The sequence below is a fragment of the Eptatretus burgeri genome, chromosome 1 (genome assembly GCF_056783735.1).
Source record: "Eptatretus burgeri isolate ZD-2024b chromosome 1, Ebu_testis_v1, whole genome shotgun sequence".
Lineage (NCBI taxonomy): Eukaryota > Metazoa > Chordata > Myxini > Myxiniformes > Myxinidae > Eptatretus > Eptatretus burgeri.
Window position 1 is genome coordinate 63,718,123 of NC_140961.1, and position 21,217 is coordinate 63,739,339.

The 21,217-nt window shown below is 41.3% G+C and overlaps 1 protein-coding gene across 5 annotated transcripts in view; it reads right to left on the reverse strand.

Annotated features, from left to right (window-relative positions):
- Window positions 1-21,217, reverse strand: part of LOC147034601 (roundabout homolog 1-like) — a 451,205-nt gene that overhangs the window by 180,206 nt on the left and 249,782 nt on the right. For all 5 annotated transcript variants that reach the window (XM_085885921.1, XM_085885946.1, XM_085885911.1 and 2 more), the window contains exon 3: window positions 2,118-2,275. In XM_085885921.1, the coding sequence (XP_085742047.1) occupies window positions 2,118-2,275 (158 nt within the window). The remainder of the gene's footprint in view (window positions 1-2,117; window positions 2,276-21,217) is intronic.

Consider the following 21,217-nt stretch of genomic DNA (forward strand, 5'->3'; position numbering starts at 1 on the left):
CAAATGGCATTAAAAGAGTGAAGAGAAGAAATTTGTAACTAAAGTATTCCAGCAAAACATTCCTCAATCGAATCACAAGACAGAGCTGCGTACAATGCAGGATTGTTCGAGAGAGTACCAAGCTATTGAAAACGATATCAAAACATTTCATGACTCATACCTTTCAACCCATTTGTGTATAAATGATTAACCTCTATATTCTGATAAATAAGATGCAATTGACAATTCAATTTGTTCTTCTTGAGCAACATGTTTCAAGTCTACCTTGCCACATGTTAAAATTTGTACTCTTACACTCATTAGTATTTTTACTCTTTAGTTTACTGAACTCATTAGTTCACTCTTTTACAGTGAATCTGAAGGCAGGATAGTTTTGCACCAAGCAGTTGCACAAAAGGTTTTCTTATTTGAAAGATACCTTGGCATCCACATGGGAATACGGTGAAGTTCAACTCAGCATTCCTTTTGTAGAACAACATACTACACAATGATATGGTACTGTATATCATGAAGAACAAACATGAAGTAATTGAGCAGGAAAAGAACGAGCTACTGAGTGAAAAGAACCATAATTTTGGATGCTTCTTTTTTATGTTTCTAAGGCTTATGGAAGAGCTGTTGCATGCAGATAGAGACATTAGACAACTTCGCTTCAGAAAATCACAGCTGGTGACCTTGAAGGAAGTGACATAACATCCCAGGGCTCTCTGGGTTCTGGCAATATGATGTCGCTTTTCTCTGAGCAGTAAGCGGGCAATGAAGGCGAAATTCCCCCTGCCAATCCCTCTTGCCAAGGGATGCCAAACCACAGGGTTTCTCCATGCTCTATCCTCGAAATGCTGAGCACCAAATGAGGAGGCAGCCTGTACCATTTTTGAAGTCTTTGAGAAGGCTCAACCAGGGTCAGAACCATGGACCATGCATATCAACCTTCAAAAGATGATCATGCACATCATCAAAAGATGGCATACATGCCTGGTGTTTGGTTTAATGGTTAGGGTGGTGGGTTTGGGATCCTAGGATCCTGAGTTCAAATCCCACTTGGATGTTGAATTAAATCAGGTGGGGTTGACTCTGCCTGTCATCTGAGGTTGACAAAATGAGTGCCAGCTTGCTGATATCCTGTGTCTGAGTGGTCACCCATCCAGTATTCTACCCAATAGCCAATGAGACTGCTTAGGCAGCACCAACTCTCTGCACAGTGTATGGTCTCAATGGATGAATGGAAGCTTCAAAGTCTTTCCAGACATTCTCAAAAACACATTTTACATTATCAGGAAAATGAAACATTTTCATCAAATTTTCAGGAATCGAATGAGAGATAGCGGCTGGAAAGGAATTCTACTCTCGCAGACTATTCAAAAGAAGGTAAACGTTTTTCATAATAAGGTCGAAGCTTCACCATTAACTGCAAGAGATAACTGCAAGAGTATGATTCCCAGCCAGCTCCGTGTATGCCAAAGGATGGGCAGCGTTATCCAAAGAGCTAGTCGAGACTGGATTTGTGCTTGGCTGTGCATAGAGTTTGTTCTCAAGGGCAGGCAGAAAGGGCCCACAAGGGGGGCAAGAGATTATAATCCAGAAAACATTTTGGAACTGAGTGGGTAGGGTGTAATCAGGATTGATCATTTGATGATCACAGTGCCAAAAGTAACAATATATATAAATAATTAATTGATCATGTTACTGTGTTTATGTGTTGCTTTGTCGCATGTTAAAGTGAGGATTGCCATTCCCATCCAATGAGAGAAACAGTAACAAAAATTAAACCGAGAGCTGCCATTCCAATCAATTTTGTGACCAATAACCCGAAATAGAAACCAAGAGAAAATAGAAAAATATAAAAGGAAAACTAACAGGAAATAGCACAGAAGTGCATTACTGCATGAAAACATGACTAAATAACATTTATTTGAATTATTTAGGATTAATCTGGTCGAATTCAAGATTGCAGCATTTTTTTCACATTGGCTTGTTGTGAGAATGTTGGGCATTCAAATGTAACAATGGGAATGGATAAACCTTCAGCTGATGCTCTACCATCAGCAAACATCTTTTAAAAATGACCAAAAGAGGTAGTTTTCCCAAGCTTATGCTCCCACCCCCAATATCATTACCTCAATGCGTGGATCACCCCCTCTCAGGACAGCACCATTCTTCTTCCAGGACACAGAGGGCTCAGGGTGACCACGGGGGGGCTGGCATTCAAGAATGGCAGGCTCGCCAGCTGCAGCCATGACATCGGAGGGGCTTTGGCGGAAATCGTCCCGTAGCACTGTACGTGTGGCATAAAAGAAATAAATGTCAGAATGCATCATTACATTTCTGTACAGCAAATAAATATATCACACTGTAATCTCACATCAAGTACTATACTGTTGTAGTACAGTTCTTGCTATTAACATCAAGTATCTTTCTTCTGGCATAATGCATAGAGCATCCACTCTGAGGCTGTGAGGTCAGCAGTTCGCTTCTGACCCTGGCCGAGTCAAAGCAAGGACTTTTAAAAATGGTATGGACGGCTTGACACTCATGATTTGTATGAGGTGAAGGAAATTTCTCCAAAATTATTCGGTTAAGCACGTTACTTTACTCGGACATAAAAGCACTTGTAAAGATGGCATCATTGGCACCCAGAGTGCTCTGGGAAGTTACATCATGCCCAGCAAACTCAGTGGTTTGATTTGTCTGAAGACGAGTCTAGTGATATCTCCTGTAGTTGAAAGCATTTATGTGCATTATTCATGTTGTCCCTCTTCAACGAGCCCGAGACCCCTTAGATCCTGTCCATGAAATACCACATGAAATGCTACAGAAAAGAAGTCACATGATGGAATTGTGTTGTTGTTTTTTTTTTTTTTTTAAACAATTCTCACTCAATCCATGGGTGAGTATTTACAAAGGACCCGAAATCATATATTCTATAGTCTTAAATTAAAAGTTAATTAAGTACTGTCAAACCCCACTATTTGCGGGAGATAAGTTCCTGAAATATGCTGTGAATGTCACAGCATTGTTTTTATTGATTTATTTATTTATTTAACATTGTCTTGGCTTGTGGAAGAGCGATTACACAGAACATAATCAGGACACAACATAACAAAGGCAATAGCAGGAGAAAGGGGAAACACCAACAGCAGGGCAGAAAGAGAAAGTAGACGGAGACAGACAAATAAGGGATGCAGGTAACAATGAGGAGTAAGGGAGAATGCAAAGGGTGGACAACATGGATACCTAAGCAAAATTGTGTTTGACCAGTTTGCGATTTTGTCAAGGTCTGAAGAGAGGGGAAAAGCAGCTGCCTGTCTGTAAAAAGGATGAGAGATGTCATGACAGAGAGTGGAGTCATCAGCAGAGATAAAGAGGATTTTCCAGAGTCAGTGAGATCATTGATAAAGATTAGGAATAACATGGGGCCGAGAACACTGCCTTGGTATACTCCAGCCTTAACAGGGAGAGGAAATGAAAGGGATCTGTTGAGAGCCACACGTTGTCTACGAGAGTGGTGGAAATCAGGACTCCAAGAGTGGAGTTGGCCTTGTATACCATAGGCAGACAGTTTGGAGAGCAATGCAGGATGCCAGACCACATCAAAAGCTCAAGATATGTCCAGACAGATGGCCCCGATCTTATATCTGATATTGAGGGCCACCACCCTTGTTAGGAGAGTAGAATAGGCACATCCAAGGAAGAGTGACAAGGTCTGAATCCGAATTGATGATCGAAGATGAGGTTGTTGGAGATAAGGAATGATTTTATGTCATTTGTGATGATGGATTCCATGACCATGCTGAAGATTTGAAGTAGAGGAAGCGAATTGAGCTGTAGTTAAGGGGATCCATTTTTGCACCATTTATGAAATGCTGTGATGTTGGCTGATTTCCATTTTCCCAGGAGATAGACGAGATACATATATATATATATATATATATATATATATATATATATATATATATATATATATATATATATATATATATATATATATATATATATATATATATATATATATATATATATATATATATATATATATATATATATATATATATACATATATACATATATATATATATATATATATATATATATATATATATATATACATACATATATATATATATATATATATATATATATATATATATATATATACATATATATACATATACATATATATACATATATATACATATATATACATATATATATATATATACATACATATATACATATATATATATACATATATATATATATATACATATATATATAAACATATATATATAAACATATATATATATATATATATATATATATATATATATATATATATATATATATATATATATATATATATATATATATAAACATATATATATATATATATATATATATATATATATATATATATATATATATATATATATATATATATATATATATATATATAAACATATATATATATATATATATATATATATATATATATATATATATATATATATATATATATATATATATATATATATATATATATATATATATATATATATATATATATATATATATATATATATATATATATATATATATATATATATATATATATATATATAAACATATATAAACATATATAAACATATATAAACATATATATATATATATATAAACATATATAAACATATATATATATATATATATATATATATAAACATAAATATATATATATATATATATATATATATATATATAAACATATATATATATATATATATATATAAACATATATATATATATATATATATATATATATATACATAATTATATATATAAATAAATAAATATATATAAACATAATTATATATATAAATAAATATATATATATAAAAACATATATATATATAAATAAATATATATATAAAAACATATATATATATATATATATATATATATATATATATATATATATATATATATATATATGTACATATTGTTGCGAATTCGCGCCCGCCAGCGTGCGATCGGCCACGTAACTCGAATCGCGGCACGTCGCCCACCAGACGGACAATTCAGTCGTGACCCTCTTGGAACAACGCCGGGAACTAGTCACGGGTGGGTCTTTCGACCTCACCACAATCGTGCCAATCGGCCACCCGCGTAGGATAGGGTTGTTCGCCAAACTAGACCTACCAAAGTACCTACGCGGATGGTTAATCGGGCGATCGTACCTCGCCACAGGTCGACTTCGGACACGAACCGCTTAAGCGGTTCATTCCGTACTGCAGAGATAACCGAGCGGAGTTATCGTCGACCTCGACGGTTCAGATTAGTTACCGGGAACTTACACCCACTACCAATCTCTTACGCGATGCAGGAGGGAGAGTCAACGAAAGGAAGGAGACGAAGCAAAGCGGGAACAATTGAACAAGCACATTTATTTCACACACGCAGACAGCACAGAATGCACGTATTCAGTCACAGTAATAATAATAAAAGGCACGTATTCAAGCACAGAAAGAAACAGTAAAAGAGAGATACTACCGACTAAGACCGACACACGGCAACACTTACACAGTTTTACTTAACAGACGGCGCCACCACAAGCATTTACACAAAAAGCAAAGGAAAAAGAAAGCCACCCTCATAGGCGAGGAGGCAGACAGGTCCGTAGACCAAATGTACGTGGATCCTGGAGGATTGGCCAGGTCCACGAGACCGAGGAGGTTTTACCCGCGTCCTTGTGACGCGATGGCGGGCAAGCCGCAATGTTCGCGCCGCTGCGCCCCAACTCCGTGCCCTGGCGTGGTCGGCGAGTCCTCTCCGGCGTGCTCCGCGTGAGCGGTCTTGTTGGCACCACGTTTAGGGTGGGGGAGGAACGGGGGCCCCTCGGCCCTATCTCAGCACGAATGGGGGTGGGGCGAAAAAAAAAAAAAAAAAAAAAAAAAAAAAAATCGCTGATGCTCAGGGAGAGGGGTATGGCTGGCTGGCCTGGATCCCGCGACGAGTCGAGCGACCCCCACACCGCAACCTCGTCGCCATCCGCCGTCTTCCCTGCAACTCCTCCGCAACTTCTCTCCAAGCTCAACTCACCCTCTCCAGTTCCACTCTCTCCCACCAGTTACACTCTTCTCCCCTACTCACGCGCTCTCAACTCACGCCCGCGAGTCGCCTTGCGCTCGTATCTTTATAGGACTCAGGAGGAGCCGATATTCAAATATGCGGATCAAAACGCGATTGGAGGCGGGGCCACGCCACCCTCTGTTCAGCCATTGGTCGGGCAAAAATGGGCGTGAACCTCCCTTGATCCGCATATTTGCATAAACTTACTTCACATACACGCGCTTGGAGGTGGGGCCAAGCCGCCTCGCATTTGCCCAATGGACGGAGGGAAGTGGGCGTGAAGCATTTTGGATCCGAATTTTCCGCCGGAAAGGCCGCCATTCGCGCTCGCGGCTCGGTGCGTTTGGCACCAATCGCCGAACAGGCCGAGACAGCCCGACATTCAGTGTTCACAGGTGGTGCGGTTGTTAGATGTGACGGAGAAAGGCGAAGGTGGTGGAGGGTTTTCTGTGGTGGTTTGCTGGTTATGGTGTCGTTCGGGAATGGCGGTGAAGCGATGTTTGCGGGATGGAGTTGTGAAGGTAAAGGTAGTGGCTGTTTGCGTTGTTGGCGGCTTAATGGTCGAAAATTACAATAGAGAAAGATAAAATGGCTAACTCAATGCGTCGCAGCCGGGATGAATCATACATAATCCATCTATACAAGCGGTTTGGGCTAACTACACATGGACTTATCGAGATATCTCACCTGAGGACCCTTTATGGTGTAATGCAAATTTCCACCACCGTAATCCGTTTCCCTCCTGTGCACATGCCCAAACCATCTCAATCTCGCCTCTCTCACTTTGTCTCCAAACCGTCCTACCTGCGCTGTCCCTCTAATATACTCATTTCTTATCCTATCCATCCTCGTCACTCCCAACGAGAATCGCAGCATCTTTAACTCTGCCACCTCCAGCTCCGCTTCCTGTCTTATTGTTAGTGCCACCGCCTCCAAACCATACAACATAGCTGGTCTCACTACCGTCTTATATACTTTCCCCTTCTGTCACAAATCACTCCTGCAACTCTTCTCCACCCACTCCATCCTGCCTGCACTCTCTTTTTCACTTATCTCCCACACTCTCCGTTACTTTGGACAGTTGATCCCAAGTATTTAAACCAATCCACCTTCCCCACCTCAACTCCTTGCAACTGCACCATACCACCACCCTCCCTCTCATTTACGCACATGTACTCCGTCTTACTCCTACTGACTATCATTCCCCTTCTCTCCAGTGCGTACCTCCACCTCTCAAGGCTCGCTTCAGCCTGCTCCCTACTCTCTCTACAGATCATGATGTCATCCGCGAACATCATAGGCCATGGAGACTCCAGTCTGATCTCGTCCGTCAACCTGTCCATCACCATTGCAAACAGGACAGGGCTCAGAGTCGATCCTTGGTGCAATCCCACTTTAACATTAAACCGGTCTGTCATTCCTACCGCACACCTCACCGCTGTCACACTGTCCTCATACATATCCTGCACGATCCTCACATACTTCTCCACCACTCCCGACTTCCTCATACAATGCCACAACTCCTCTCTTGGCACCCTATCATAAGCTTTCTCTAAATCCACAAACACACAATGTAACTTTCTGGCCTTCCCTATACTTCTCCATCAACATTCTCAAAGCAAACATGAAATCAGTGGTGCTCTTTCCTGGCATAAACCCATATTGCTGCTCACAGATCGTCACCTCTCCTCTCAACCGAACTTCCACTACTCTTTCCCACAACTTCATGGTGTGGTTAACAACTTTATCCCTCTGTAATTTCCACAGCTCTGCACATCACCCTTATTCTTGAAAATCGGAACCAGTACACTTAATCTCCACTCCTCCAGCATCCTCTCACTTTCCAAGACTTTATTAAACAATCTGGTTAACAACCCCACTGCCATCTCTCCAAAGCACATCCATGCCTCCACTGGTATACCATCTGGGCCAACCGCCTTTCCACTTTTCATCCTCTTCATAGCAGTCCTCACTTCATCCTTACTGATCCACCCACTTCCAGATTCACTATCTCCACCTCTTCCAACCTTCTCTCTCTCTCATTTTCTTCGTTCATCAGCTCCTCAAAGAACTCCATTCACCTTCTCAACACACTCTCCTCGCTCGTCAGCACATTCCCATTTGCGTCCTTTATCACCCTAACATGCAGCACATCCTTCCCAGCTCGGTCCCTCTGTCTTGCCAATCGGTATAAATCCTTTTCCCCTTCTTTTGCATCCAACTTCTCATACAGCTCGTCATATGCCTTTTCCTTGGCCTTTGCCACCTCTCTTTTTGCCTTTCGACGCCACTCCTTGTACTCCTGCCTACTTTCTTCATCTCTCTGACTATCCCACTTCTTTTTCGCCAAACCCTTCTTCCTGAGACTTTCCTGTACTTCCTCATTCCACCAACAAGTCTCCTTATCTTCCTTCCTCTGTCCAGATGTCACACCAAGTACCTTCCTCGCTATCTCCCTCACAACTTCTGCTGTCGTTGCCCAATCATCCCACCCATCTTTGCCACCATCCAACGCCTGTCTCACCTCCTCCCTAAATTTCGCGCAACAGTCTTCCTCCTTCAGCTTCCACCATCTGGTCCTTGGTTCAGCCCTCACTCTCTTCCTCAACCTCACCTCTGAAGTCATCCTACAGACCACCAATCGATGCTGTCGAGCTGCACTCTCCCCTGCCACCACCTTACAGTCACTAATCTCTTTCAGGTTGCATCTCCTACTTAAGATGTAATCCACCTGTGTGCACTTTCCTCCACTCTTGTATGTCACCCTGTGTTCCTCCTTCTTCTTGAAATACGTATTTACCACTGCCATTTCCATTCTTTTTGCAAACTTTACCACCATTTGCCCTTCCACATTTCTCTTGTTGAGACCGTACCCTTGTGTGTGTGTGTATGTATATATATATATATATATATATATATATATATATATATATATATATATATATATATATATATATATATATATATATATATATATATATATATATATTGTTGCTGATTCGCGCCCGCCGACGTGCGGGCGGCCACGTAACTCGAATCGCGGCACGTCGCCCACCGGACGGACAATCCCGTCGTGACCCTCTCGGACTAACGCCGGGAACTAGTCACGGGTGGGCCTTTCGGCCTCACCACGATCGTGCCAATCGGCCCCCCGTGTGGGATAGGGTTGCTCGCCAAATTCGACCTACCTAAGTACCCACATGGAGGGTAGACCGGGCGATCGCACCTCGCCGCAGGTCGACTTCGGACACAGGCCACTTTAAGCGACCCGTTCCGTACTATCGGGATAACCGAGCGGTGTTATCGTCAACCTCGACGGTTCGATTAATTATTGGGCGCATTTAGCCCACGACCAACCCTTTACGTGAAGTAAGATGGAGATTCAATAAAAGAAAAGACGAAGCGAAACGGGAAAAACAGTTCAACATAAAGCACATTTATTCTGCGGCAAACGGAAAGCACACATATACAATCACAACAATTATGCACCAAAAGCAAATGTAAAAGTAACACGACAATTCTGCACAAAAGCAAATGCAACAAAAGAAACACAATGCAGATCTACTACCGACTACCGAGCACACGGCAACACTTATACAGTTTTACTTCACAGACGGCGCCGACAACACATATACTCAAAGCAAAAGAAAAAGGAAGGGGCCACCCTCAACGATGAGGGGGCAGACGGGCCTGGGGCCGAGACCGCGTCGAGCCTACCCGTCTGGTGATGAGCCGCAAAATGGCGGCGGCACCCCGACTCCGCGGGCCTCGCTGGCACTGCCTGGAATGGGGTGGGAACGGGGCCCCCTTCTCACACTATCTCAGCGCGGGGGAAAACAGGAGGGGGTTGTTGATGCTCGGGGTTAAGAGGATATCTGGCTGGCTTGGGTCCCGCGATGAGCGACGCCACTGCGACCTCGACCGCGTTACCGGCCTCCCCTCTCCGCAGCTCCCCGACTCTGACACGAGCACCAACCTCCACAAAGATTCTTGGCTTCTCCAGCCTCTCCGGACCCCGACAGACACTCTCTCGACTGATTTCGCCGCCGCCACAACTCTCCAACTCTTTCCTCTTCTCGACTCTTTACTCTTCCCAACTGCCTCCTCTTCTCAACTCCCTCCAACTGCCTCGATTCTTCAACTCTTCCCAACTGACTCGATTCTTCAACTCTTCCCAACTGCCTCGATTCTTCAACTCTTCCCAACTGCCTCGATTCTTCAACTCTTCCCAACTGCCTCGATTCTTCAACTCTTCCCAACTGCCTCGATTCGCTCCGTGCTCGGTGCTTTATAGTGCGACAGGAGAAATCATATGCAGATTTTTGGATCAGGAACGGCTCGGGGGCAGAGCCACGCTCCCCATTGGACAGAGGAAAAGTGGGCGTGAATCATTCTTGATCCGCGAATCTGCATATAGCGATTATACTCCGATATATATATATATATATATATATATATATATATATATATATATATATATATATATATATATATATATATATATACATATACATGCATGCATACATACATACATACATACATACATATATATATATACATATATATATATATATATATATGTATATATATGTATATATATATATATATATATATGTACATATATATATATGTACATATATACATATATATATATATATATATATATATATATATATACATATGAGCCTGGTGTTGGCGCAGTGGTTAGGGCAGCGGCTTGGGATCCAAAAGGTCCTGAGTTCAAGCCCCGTTGGGCTACTGAATTAATACACCAGGGGGTTGACTCAGCCTGTCATCCTTCCGAGGTTGGCGAAATGAGTACCAGTATACTGGGCTGGTGTATACCCCGGTTAAAATAGGTGTACCATATCCCTGTGTCGTAAGAAGCGACCAGTGTTGCGTCAGGAAGGGCATCCGGCATAAAACATGTGCCAAATCACTATGCGGATCATACGGATGATCTGCTGTGGCGACCCCTAACGGGAGCAGCTGAAAGAAGAAGAAGATATATATATATATATATATATATATATATATATATATATATATATATATATATATATATATATATATATATATATTTATATATATATATATATGTATATATATATATATATATATATGTATATGTATATATATATATATATATGTATATGTATATATGTATATGTATATATGTATATGTATATATATATATATATATATATATATATATATATATATATATATATATATATATATATATATATATATATATGTATGTATATATATATATGCATATATACATATATACATATATATGCATATATACATATATATGCATATATACATATATACATATATACATATATACATACAGTGGGACCCGCTTAATAGAATCACGGTTAATAGAATCACCCGTATTATAGAATCAAAATCGTTGAGACCGATTCAATTGTATCTAAATGTACACAATTTTTCCCGTTTATTAGAATCAAAAACCCGCTTAATAGAATCAGCTGCTGGCCATCCACTTCGACAGTTCAGCGCCTACTGGCCGCACAGTTCCAACTTTTGCCTCCAGGCGGCTGACGTCACGCTAAAAATAACGCTATGCCACTACAGTGATTTCGGTAGTCATTGTACAGATAGGCAGACGGCTGACAGCTGCAGTCTAAGCACTAGGCGTGTCGTCATTTCCACGATGGACAGAAAACGAAAGCGGACGGATCGTTCAAACATTGATAAAGCACAAATCCTGAGGGACTATGACGCTTTGCCCAGAATGAGCCAACGAGAAGCTGCAGACAAGTTGGAAATTAACCAGCTGATCCTATGCAAGATTCTGAAAGATCGAGAGGCCATTCTGAAAGGTCAAGTGGATTCGTCTTCTTCTCAGAAATGCAAGCGAAGCGGCAACGCACCCGATGTCGAATCAGCAATGGTCAAGTGGATTCAAACTTCTAGAGAAAAGGAAGCACCGCTTTCTGGACCTCTGATGCGGGAGAAAGCGGCTCAGTTCGCGGAAAAGTTCAACAACAAGAAGTTCAGTGCGACAAACGACTGGATTGACCGGTTCAAGAAAAGACATGGAATCGTCCACAAGAAACTTCACGGAGAGGCAGCGGCGGCTGACGTAGGAGGGAAACAACAATGGCTGGACCACGTGTTTCCGGATCTCGTAGAAGGCTTCACGGCTGATGAGATCTGGAATGCTGACGAAACCGGGTTGTATTTTCGGGCCTTACCAGATGGAACGTTCCTCTTCAAGGGAGATCAGCACTGCGGTGGGAAAAAGCCAAAGGAAAGAATCACGGTGCTTTTTTGCTGCTCGATGACTGGTGCTAAGCGTCCTCCTTTCGGTATTGGTAAAAGCAAGAATCCACGGTGTTTCAAAGGCCTCAAAACAATTCCAGTTCGCTACAGAGCCAATTCCTCTGCATGGATGATAGGTTTCCTCTTCACTGAATGGCTCGATGAGTGGAATCGCGAGCTTCGGCGTCATGACCAGAAAGCGTTGCTTCTCATCGCCAACTGTCCGGCACATCCCCAATCACTTCAACTGTCGAACATTACTGTGGCATTTCTCCCGCCGAACACAACCTCTGTTCTTCAACCGTTAGATCAGGGAATTATCCGTTCATTCAAAGCTCATTACCGCCGTGCCATGCTACGAAAAGTGCTCACTGAGATTGACAACGAGGATGGAGCAATGACAGCGAGTGACTTGGCGAAAAAGATAAGGATCCTCGACGCTATGCTGTTTATGGACGCAGCATGGAATGATGTGAAGACTACCAGCATAGTGAACTGCTGGCGCAAAGGAGGAATTTTCATTGGAGCGGCAAGCGAAGGCGAAAGGGTCGAGAGCAATGACGACGACGAGTTATCCAACCCTCTTCAAATGGATCCCGACCAATGGCAGGACTTCGTCAACATGGACGCCACTCTCCAAACCACAGACGATGATGTCACAGACGAAGCCATCGTTTTGGCAGTCCAACGCGGAATGGGAATTGCTACTGACGCAGACTATGACGCCGACACTAAAGTGGAGGAAGAGGAGGAAGAGGAGATCTCTGTCCTGACCATCAAGGAAATGATGTCTGCAGCTAAGACGATCAGGCTTGGTTTGCTATCACATGGGTTCAGTGACATGGCCTTCCTGCGCAAACTTGACAAGGAGGTCACCGCCATTGCCACAGACTCGTTAAATCAGGCAACAATCGACAATTTTTTCATTACAGAGTAGGCTCATCGACAAACCTATGTTGTTTTGCTTTGAAAAGTACATATGTACTGTATGTGTAATTGTTTTATTTTCAGTAGTAAGTTACATTGTTTTGAGCAAGTGTGTCATATAAATCAAACTAAATGCTGAGTATTTGTCTCCGTATGTGTACTCGACATTTGATCCGCTTGATACTCCACAACTCTGGTGAACTCGGATATTAGAATCACCCGCTTATTAGAATCAAATTTGTCCGGCCCAAAGTGATTCTATTAAGCGGGTCCCACTGTATATATATATATATATATATATATATATATCTATATATATATATATATATATATATATATATATATATATATATATATAGATATATATATACACACGTACACACACACACGCCAGTTTGTTCGGTGGAATTTCTTCATGCGACCACAAGGGACTGAACCGTGTGCAGATACAAAAGTCTTCTGAGTGCAAAAGAGGGAGTGAGGATTTAATTTTGTGTCTCATGGTTTGCATGGCATCCAGATGAGCGCATGCTCACAGTCAGGAAAGAACATGGCAGACAAGTTCCTTGGTAAATTTTAGCATACCAGGATCATGATGCAATTCCTCCAACAAATGGCAGAAGAAGAACATTCACCAAAGGCACAACACCCAACGGATGGTAGTGCAGTCGTGTATCGCCAGCAGCAATGCACTTCTTGGACAGAGTGACCTCAAACGAGGGGCATACGCCGAGCACAGTACACAGCTTGAATAAAGCTTCAAAAGCAGCAATCACTCTCTCACAATAGCCACTCACCGCAAATGTCATCCACCACCACAACCAGCTCACTGTTTTCCCATGTCTCCATCCATTCTGACCACTCTCTACCTACAATGCACATCCGCTTGGCTTCATAAATTTTCCTTGCATATTTATCTACTTCCTTTTCTCTGCTTTTATCCATGCTTCAGTACCATGGTGGCAAATGAAAAGCTTTGAGGGTCACGGCTCTTTCCCACCTCAGACCATGCACTATAACTTGCCGATAACCAGCGTCTTGAAGATTTATTTGAGTTTTCTCTTTTCCTATCCTCCCTCAGACATATGAAAATCTGATTTGAAACAAATTATTCCAGAGTACTCCATCCATCCCTTGGGACCATACTCTGTGCAGAGTGTTGGTGCTGCCTAAGCAGTCTCCTTGACTATTGGGGCACAATCCTGGATGGGTCGCCACTCCGACACAAGATACCAGCAAGCTGGCACTCATTTTGCCGACCTAAAAGGATGACAGGCAGAGTCAACCCCACCTGCTATTAATTCAACAGCCAAGTAGGATTTGAACTCAGGATCCTCGGATCCCAAGTCCACCACCCTAACCATAAAGCCAATACCAGGCACAGAGTACTCCGATTGCTTCACATGTTATGCTGAATGGTCATGCCACTATTTCACTGTCAAAAGGTTGAGCAGAGAAAAAGATACAGACAGAAACAAGGATTTCAACACTTGAATGGCCCTGAAGACTAATATCGAGTATAAGAAAAGATTGAATTCAAACTTGGCAAACAAACTGTACAACCCTTAATGCTGCAATCCTCATGCTTTTACAACACTACTTACAAGGCCATATTTAACACACGTAACATAAACAATTGGATTTACTTAACTCACCCTCAATCTACAGGGTGCCCCACAGAAAACCAGGAAATTTTCTACAGTTTATTTAAAACAAAACAAAAGCAAACTTAGATGTAGTGTAAAACAAAGATACACTTTATTTTCAAACAAAACAAAAGCAAACTTAGATGTAGTGTAAAACAAAGATACACTTTATTATATGTTAGTTTATTGATATGGTAAAATATAGCAAAATAAATCTCAAAATCTCAAATTTCCTGGTTTTCTGTGGGTCACCCTGGAGTATGCATAATGATATGAAACTCATCAGCAGGGTCTTTGCATGGCTTTGGTGCCAGGTCAAAAGCATATCCCCACGCACATGCTTACAGATGAGATAGCTACCTTGCTATATACTCACCATAGACAGTGAGCTGTACCATGTAACGTCCCCTGCTGATATTTTACCAGAATGGCAGTTTTAGTAAAACCAAAGACTTTTGAGAATTGCATCGAGAACCATGAGAAGCAAGTATCACCAGTGTTATTTATCATCAAAGGTAAGTTTTGTCAACTGTTCTATCCTGCTGTGTTGAATGAGCAACTGCAGCAATTTTGCAGAGTGGAAAGGGAGTTTTGTGGGCAACGAGATCGAATTAACAGCTGAGGTTGGATTTATACTGCATTAAAAAGCTTCACATGAGATACCCAAGTCTCAATAAACAGTTGTTCCTGTGAGCCATGCCTCTTACATTTGGAAAATAAATGCATGAGCAGTTACATTCCACCACATCCTTTCCTTCCAAAACAGCAAGGCCAGAAAGTTCAGTGAATTTCACTCAAGCATTGATGGTTCTGACATCAACAGCAGCTGTTCTTCCTCAGCAGACAAGTGTTCGGCCTTTCAAAGTCGGGTCAAGCAGAGCAGGCTTGGATTTGAACTCACAAACCTCAGGTTGCCAGACTGTTGCCGTGTTAAAACGGAGTCACAAATGGTGATCCGCATAATGAACAACTCCGTTTCCCACATACAGAACTGCCGTGCATGGCATGCTGCACAAAGAACACTGAACACTTCACAATTATTACTGGACACTGTGTAATAAGTGCTGACCAACGGTATTTCACAAAATGTCCCAAACCACCGCTTCAAGGCAAAGACCTCCAGGAAGTCAAAAAGACTACAAGTAGATGAGAAAGATTTCTGGATAACTCTTGAAGTCCAAGAATACCCCAAACAGGCTTCCACCCTCACCTCATTTAAAAATGGGGGGGAAAAAAGATTACTGCATTTTCTTTCTTCTTGAACTGATACCGCTCAAACAGGGTTACCCACATGTGAGTCACTAAAAAGGGTGAGGTTAACCACCATCAAGAGCCAGCCTTTGTGGTTTCAGTATCACATTTAGACAGGAAACCTGTGGTGAAAATAAAATGGCTTCAATCCTCCTCTGAACTTTGTGATGGTCACATCTGATCCGCTCGTAACTGGCCGATGCTATCGCCAGGATATACCATACAAATAACGTACTGCAGGAAAGAAAAAAGAAAAAAGAAAAAAAAAGATTAGTTCCCCAAGAGCTTCCTCTTTAATCTTTGTTTAAAGGAGATTAAACTTGGTGGTTTGGAATGTACACAGCCATCCTACGATGCATCATCCTCCGCACAAACGCCCAAAGCACTGTTCTAAACTCACAGCTGCTCAATGTGTACGAGGCAGGTGATCTCAGTGGGGCCACAGCTAATCCGATGGCGATTCATGCGTAGTACATCCACATGGTGCAAAGCCCTCAGCGTCAACCACGGCGAGGAGTGTATGGAAGTCAGTTCCTGATGTGCCTCGACTATAATTCAGATGAGCAATGGAGAAAATGAGCATTTCTAAGGATCCAGTGAAGATGTGAATCATGAGGAAAGAAACATAGGTGGATCTCGTGCCTATTTTATGCCATCATTACAGCGGTCAATTAATTCAATGCCACGACTATAATTATGTCTTGTATTTCACTGAAAATTGTGTTGATGCTTTTACCCCGTAGCCAGAATCAAGAGAAAGAATGCAAAGTGCTCGGGATGAGACCAAAATAAATAAGAGAATGAAAAACAGCCAGGAAATTCTGAAAAACCTGAAAATGAAATCATATGGAGTGATGTGCAATGGAAAGGTGATGCCAGACAGCAGATCCTTCCTTCCCACGAGCACCAAGTGCATTCCGTGCCAATTCCTTAGACCAGGCTACCCCTCTTCAAATCAAACTCAGGGCTCCCCAGAGGATGTTGAAGGTGAAAAAAGACAGAAGCTTGACATCTCAGACGGATGCAGTTACCAGAGATGCTTTGCAGGCACGCTGCCCGCAGGAATCTCTATCCATTGCTTTAAGCGACAGACCACAGTCAGCGTGGAGGCTGACATCAATGAAGCCCATGAGGGACGACACACCAGGATAGAAGGGTTGGCAGCAGCCAATCGGGAGATGAAAACCTGTCAGAGCCCATCACTATGCTCTCGAGCCTGGCTTGTTCTAGCCATCTCCAATTGCCTATCCCTTTATTGACTCACCTGTGGCACTCACTCCTTCCAGTTCTGGATGTCCCTCTAGAGTCTAGACTCTGAAGGCCATGCCTGTCTTGTCCCATTTTTCACAATCGTTTGTACACTACACAGTTCTTTAAAGAATTTCCTCAATCATGACGTGGAACTAATCCATGTACAAAAAAGGACATGCTAGAAGAATTGCAGAACTTCCTTACACCTCACAAAACTGAGCATGACCTAATGGCATGACAAGGCAATTATATTTGCTCAGTTGAGAGTCCCCATTGTCATTAAGCAGACGTGTTTTGATACTCATGAATTGAGAAAGGTTCAGGAAATAGTCGGCGTCACTTAGAGGTTGTTAAAATGTGACAAAATACCTGTGTTAATGGTGTGGAGGTGATTTTACACGTTGATGCACACATTACATTGTGTGGGAGTACGAGTAGATGTTTTCCGCTGCCTTCAATCACTGTTCGATATGAAATATTTGGTGTTTCCATTGCAAAGTGTGGAACAGATGCCACAGCCAAATTGCTAACTTCACAAATTAAGGGACTCTTTGCACTTTCCTCTGAAACTATTTTTAGACTGTAATGTTTCTGATAACCTAAGGTCTGCCAAAGATGTAAACATCAAAAAAAAAAAATTCATAACTTATCACTTTTCTTTCTTCTTCTTCGCCTTCTTTCTTATAACAATCTTCTTATAATTTGTAAACAATATATATTTCAAATCAAATAGTCCACTTGAATGGCTTTGAAACTTGGATGGCTGCTATCTTTGACAAAGGCTGTCAAAAGGTGGGTTTATAAATGGTAAACAGTGGTAGTGGTATGGATATGGGAATTGTCTAGTGAGGTTTCCGACAAGAAAGGGATCAGGTTTGCATGGCATGGGATTTATTATCAAATCGCCAAAGCCAATGCTCATTTGGTCAATGTTTTCAAATTTTCACAGATCTTTCACCACATTCTTTGCGAGACATGGCAGTGTAACATTTCATCCTCCTTACAGCTAAACCCCCTCCCCTTTCATCCATCTCCATGTCCTCTTTTCTCTGCATTTCCTCATCATAATCTCAAAAACATAATTGATGGAGAATTACTTTCACCCTCTTTAAACCTCAAAATCCCAACTTACTTACTTGCAACCCACCCCCCCCCGCCCCCCACCATCCCCACAAGTCCCAATTTCCTTAATCTTTCATGCAAATGTTTTCATGTCCGGATACAACATCCGAACCTATTGCATTTTTGCAACCGCATGCAAAACATCTGTTGACAGCTCTTTTAAAGAAACACATTTGGCACCCAAAGGCAAAAACGACAGATCATTCGCTGTAAGTGTTTGACATGAACATTATTTTGTTTCTTATGGAATCCACAAGTGTGAAAATTTGCAAGCAAATGTACGCACAAGAGGGAATATCTGATTGCTTTGGCATAAAACATTAGAGAACTCGTGCACAGTATTGCATGTTTATTGGATTCCTCTTCAAATTTCATCTCTGCTTTGTCTGTAGAGGATTGCCATTATGAGGAAACTGATGCTCATGGATAGACTCTGTGGAAAGCCTCATTTTAGTTTTCAAACACGATCTCCGTTCCTCATTTCAACTTGACAGGAAGAGAAGAGTCTTCTCTAATTTCATTTCCACCGACATTTCCGCCAGGCCAATCCCAAGTGCTCTCTTTCTTTCTGCCTCTGGTTCTCCCTGGATTTGTACATCCTGATACATAATGTTAATTGCTGTTCTGCACTGCCGACGTCTTACCTGCGAAATACATGACTTCCAACCACACTGCGAAAAGGAAGTTCCTTTTAATACAACTTTTCTTAATAGAAAATTATCTACATTGAAACTGTCATCAATAACTAACCAATCAAATGATACCCATGTATCAGAAATTAGATCTGCTTCTGGTGTGCAGCGCTCAGCAAACACCACAAGAACCCAGGACGTGATGGAGTAACTCCACACTCTCATCTCCTCCAGATGTTATACTCATCAGAAACCTTTCTAATCAATGGTATCCTTTCAGACCATGGTGACCCCAACATATACTGCAGGAATAATGCCGATCATTTGCAAGTACTTTGTTATAATATAATGTAATGCAACTTCCTCTGTCATGCACTGCGAACATTTGAGCTACCTGAATATAAAGGAGTTCTGGTGGTCAAATGTTTAAGGGGACAATAGGCTATCTTGTGAGAACAATATAGAGTGCTTTAAGCAATGTATTGCCTCCGTCACCAAAGGTGGACGGAGGTTATGTTTTCACCGCTGTCTATCTGTTTATCTCTCTATCTGTCTGTATATGAACATATTATCTCAAAACATTGTGATGAATTCAGACAAAACTTGGTGGACAGGTTTGGTTTGTGATGGGGAGAATTAATTTAATTTTGGTGAAGATCTGGATCCAGAACGAGACATGAGAATTTTTTAATTTTTTAAGTGATTCTTTATGATTGATTAATGGGGCCAAAAACGATATACATCATGATATTTCAAAATGTTGTGGATGAGTTATGATAAAACGAAATGGATGAGTTGTTTAATGGACGAGAACAAGCCAATTAGATTTTGGTTCCGGTCCGGATCCAAATCCACCCTATCAGTGGGATACAAAACATAAACTGTTCAGCCTGGCGGAGGTATGCGCTCAACTGAGTGCCATTCAAGTTTAATATGGATTTAAAACCAATTCCTCTGGATTTGCATTCATATCCTCTCGGATAGACGGTAGTATGGATATGTGAATGTTTTTAGATACATCCCCATCATTTCTGTTTTTTTTTTCAAAAAGAAAAGGACAAATCCCGAATGGTTGACAAAAAAAAAAAAAAAAAAACAGGTTTATAGTTTGACCTTACCTTCACCACTGCAACACTGCCTGTTATTACTTCACGGGAAATATTACAGCAAGTAATAAAGTTTCTGCCATGAAAGAATCGTCGTATTTTTATTGATCTACACAAGCTTGATGTTCCAGTGAGTGAACTTTTGACCAGAAATGGCACAGTGTGTGAACACTCTAATGACAGATAAAATAAATAATAGTCTTGTGTGCAAAAGACATAGAAAAGATGGCTCCTGTATGAGAAAATATGTCTGGGAGAGGAGATTCATCGTGAAAGTGAAGCTTACATATCTCACTCCAATCACACAATACCAGAGGCAACTGGCACTCCTGAGCAGGTGCTGCCAAACATGAGCAGCAGTTTGGCGCATCATAATTTGGATGTGCTGTTGTTCACATTATGTTAGTGTTGGACAAGACACTGTCTGCCAAGATTAGCAGTTCTAACAAAAGCTTTTGCATTTTTTTGCATTCTTATTTCAGAAGATTGAAATTCTGTCTGGGTTCACGTGCACATTTCAATGCCTGGGAAAGGCAACGGTGTCGCACATGGTGGGTTGTCAGCATCTCCGACAATATTTTCAATTTTGCTTGACAGCTTATGTTTCCATAAGTTTTAAAGCATCGAATTCGGGAATCAATCATCAATATTGTGTGCAAAATTGTGGCTCCGTGTGTGTGTGTGTGTGTGTACTGATGAGATTGATGTCAAAGTTTTTTTTCTTTTCTTTTTTTAAATTAATTTTTTTTTTCTTGTTGAAAGAGGTGTCCTTTCTGGGTGTATGCACTGGATATGGTTGGGGAAGGTCTGATAATGAATCAGAAACACATTCGTAATGAATGACAAAAAAAAAAATCAGGATCGA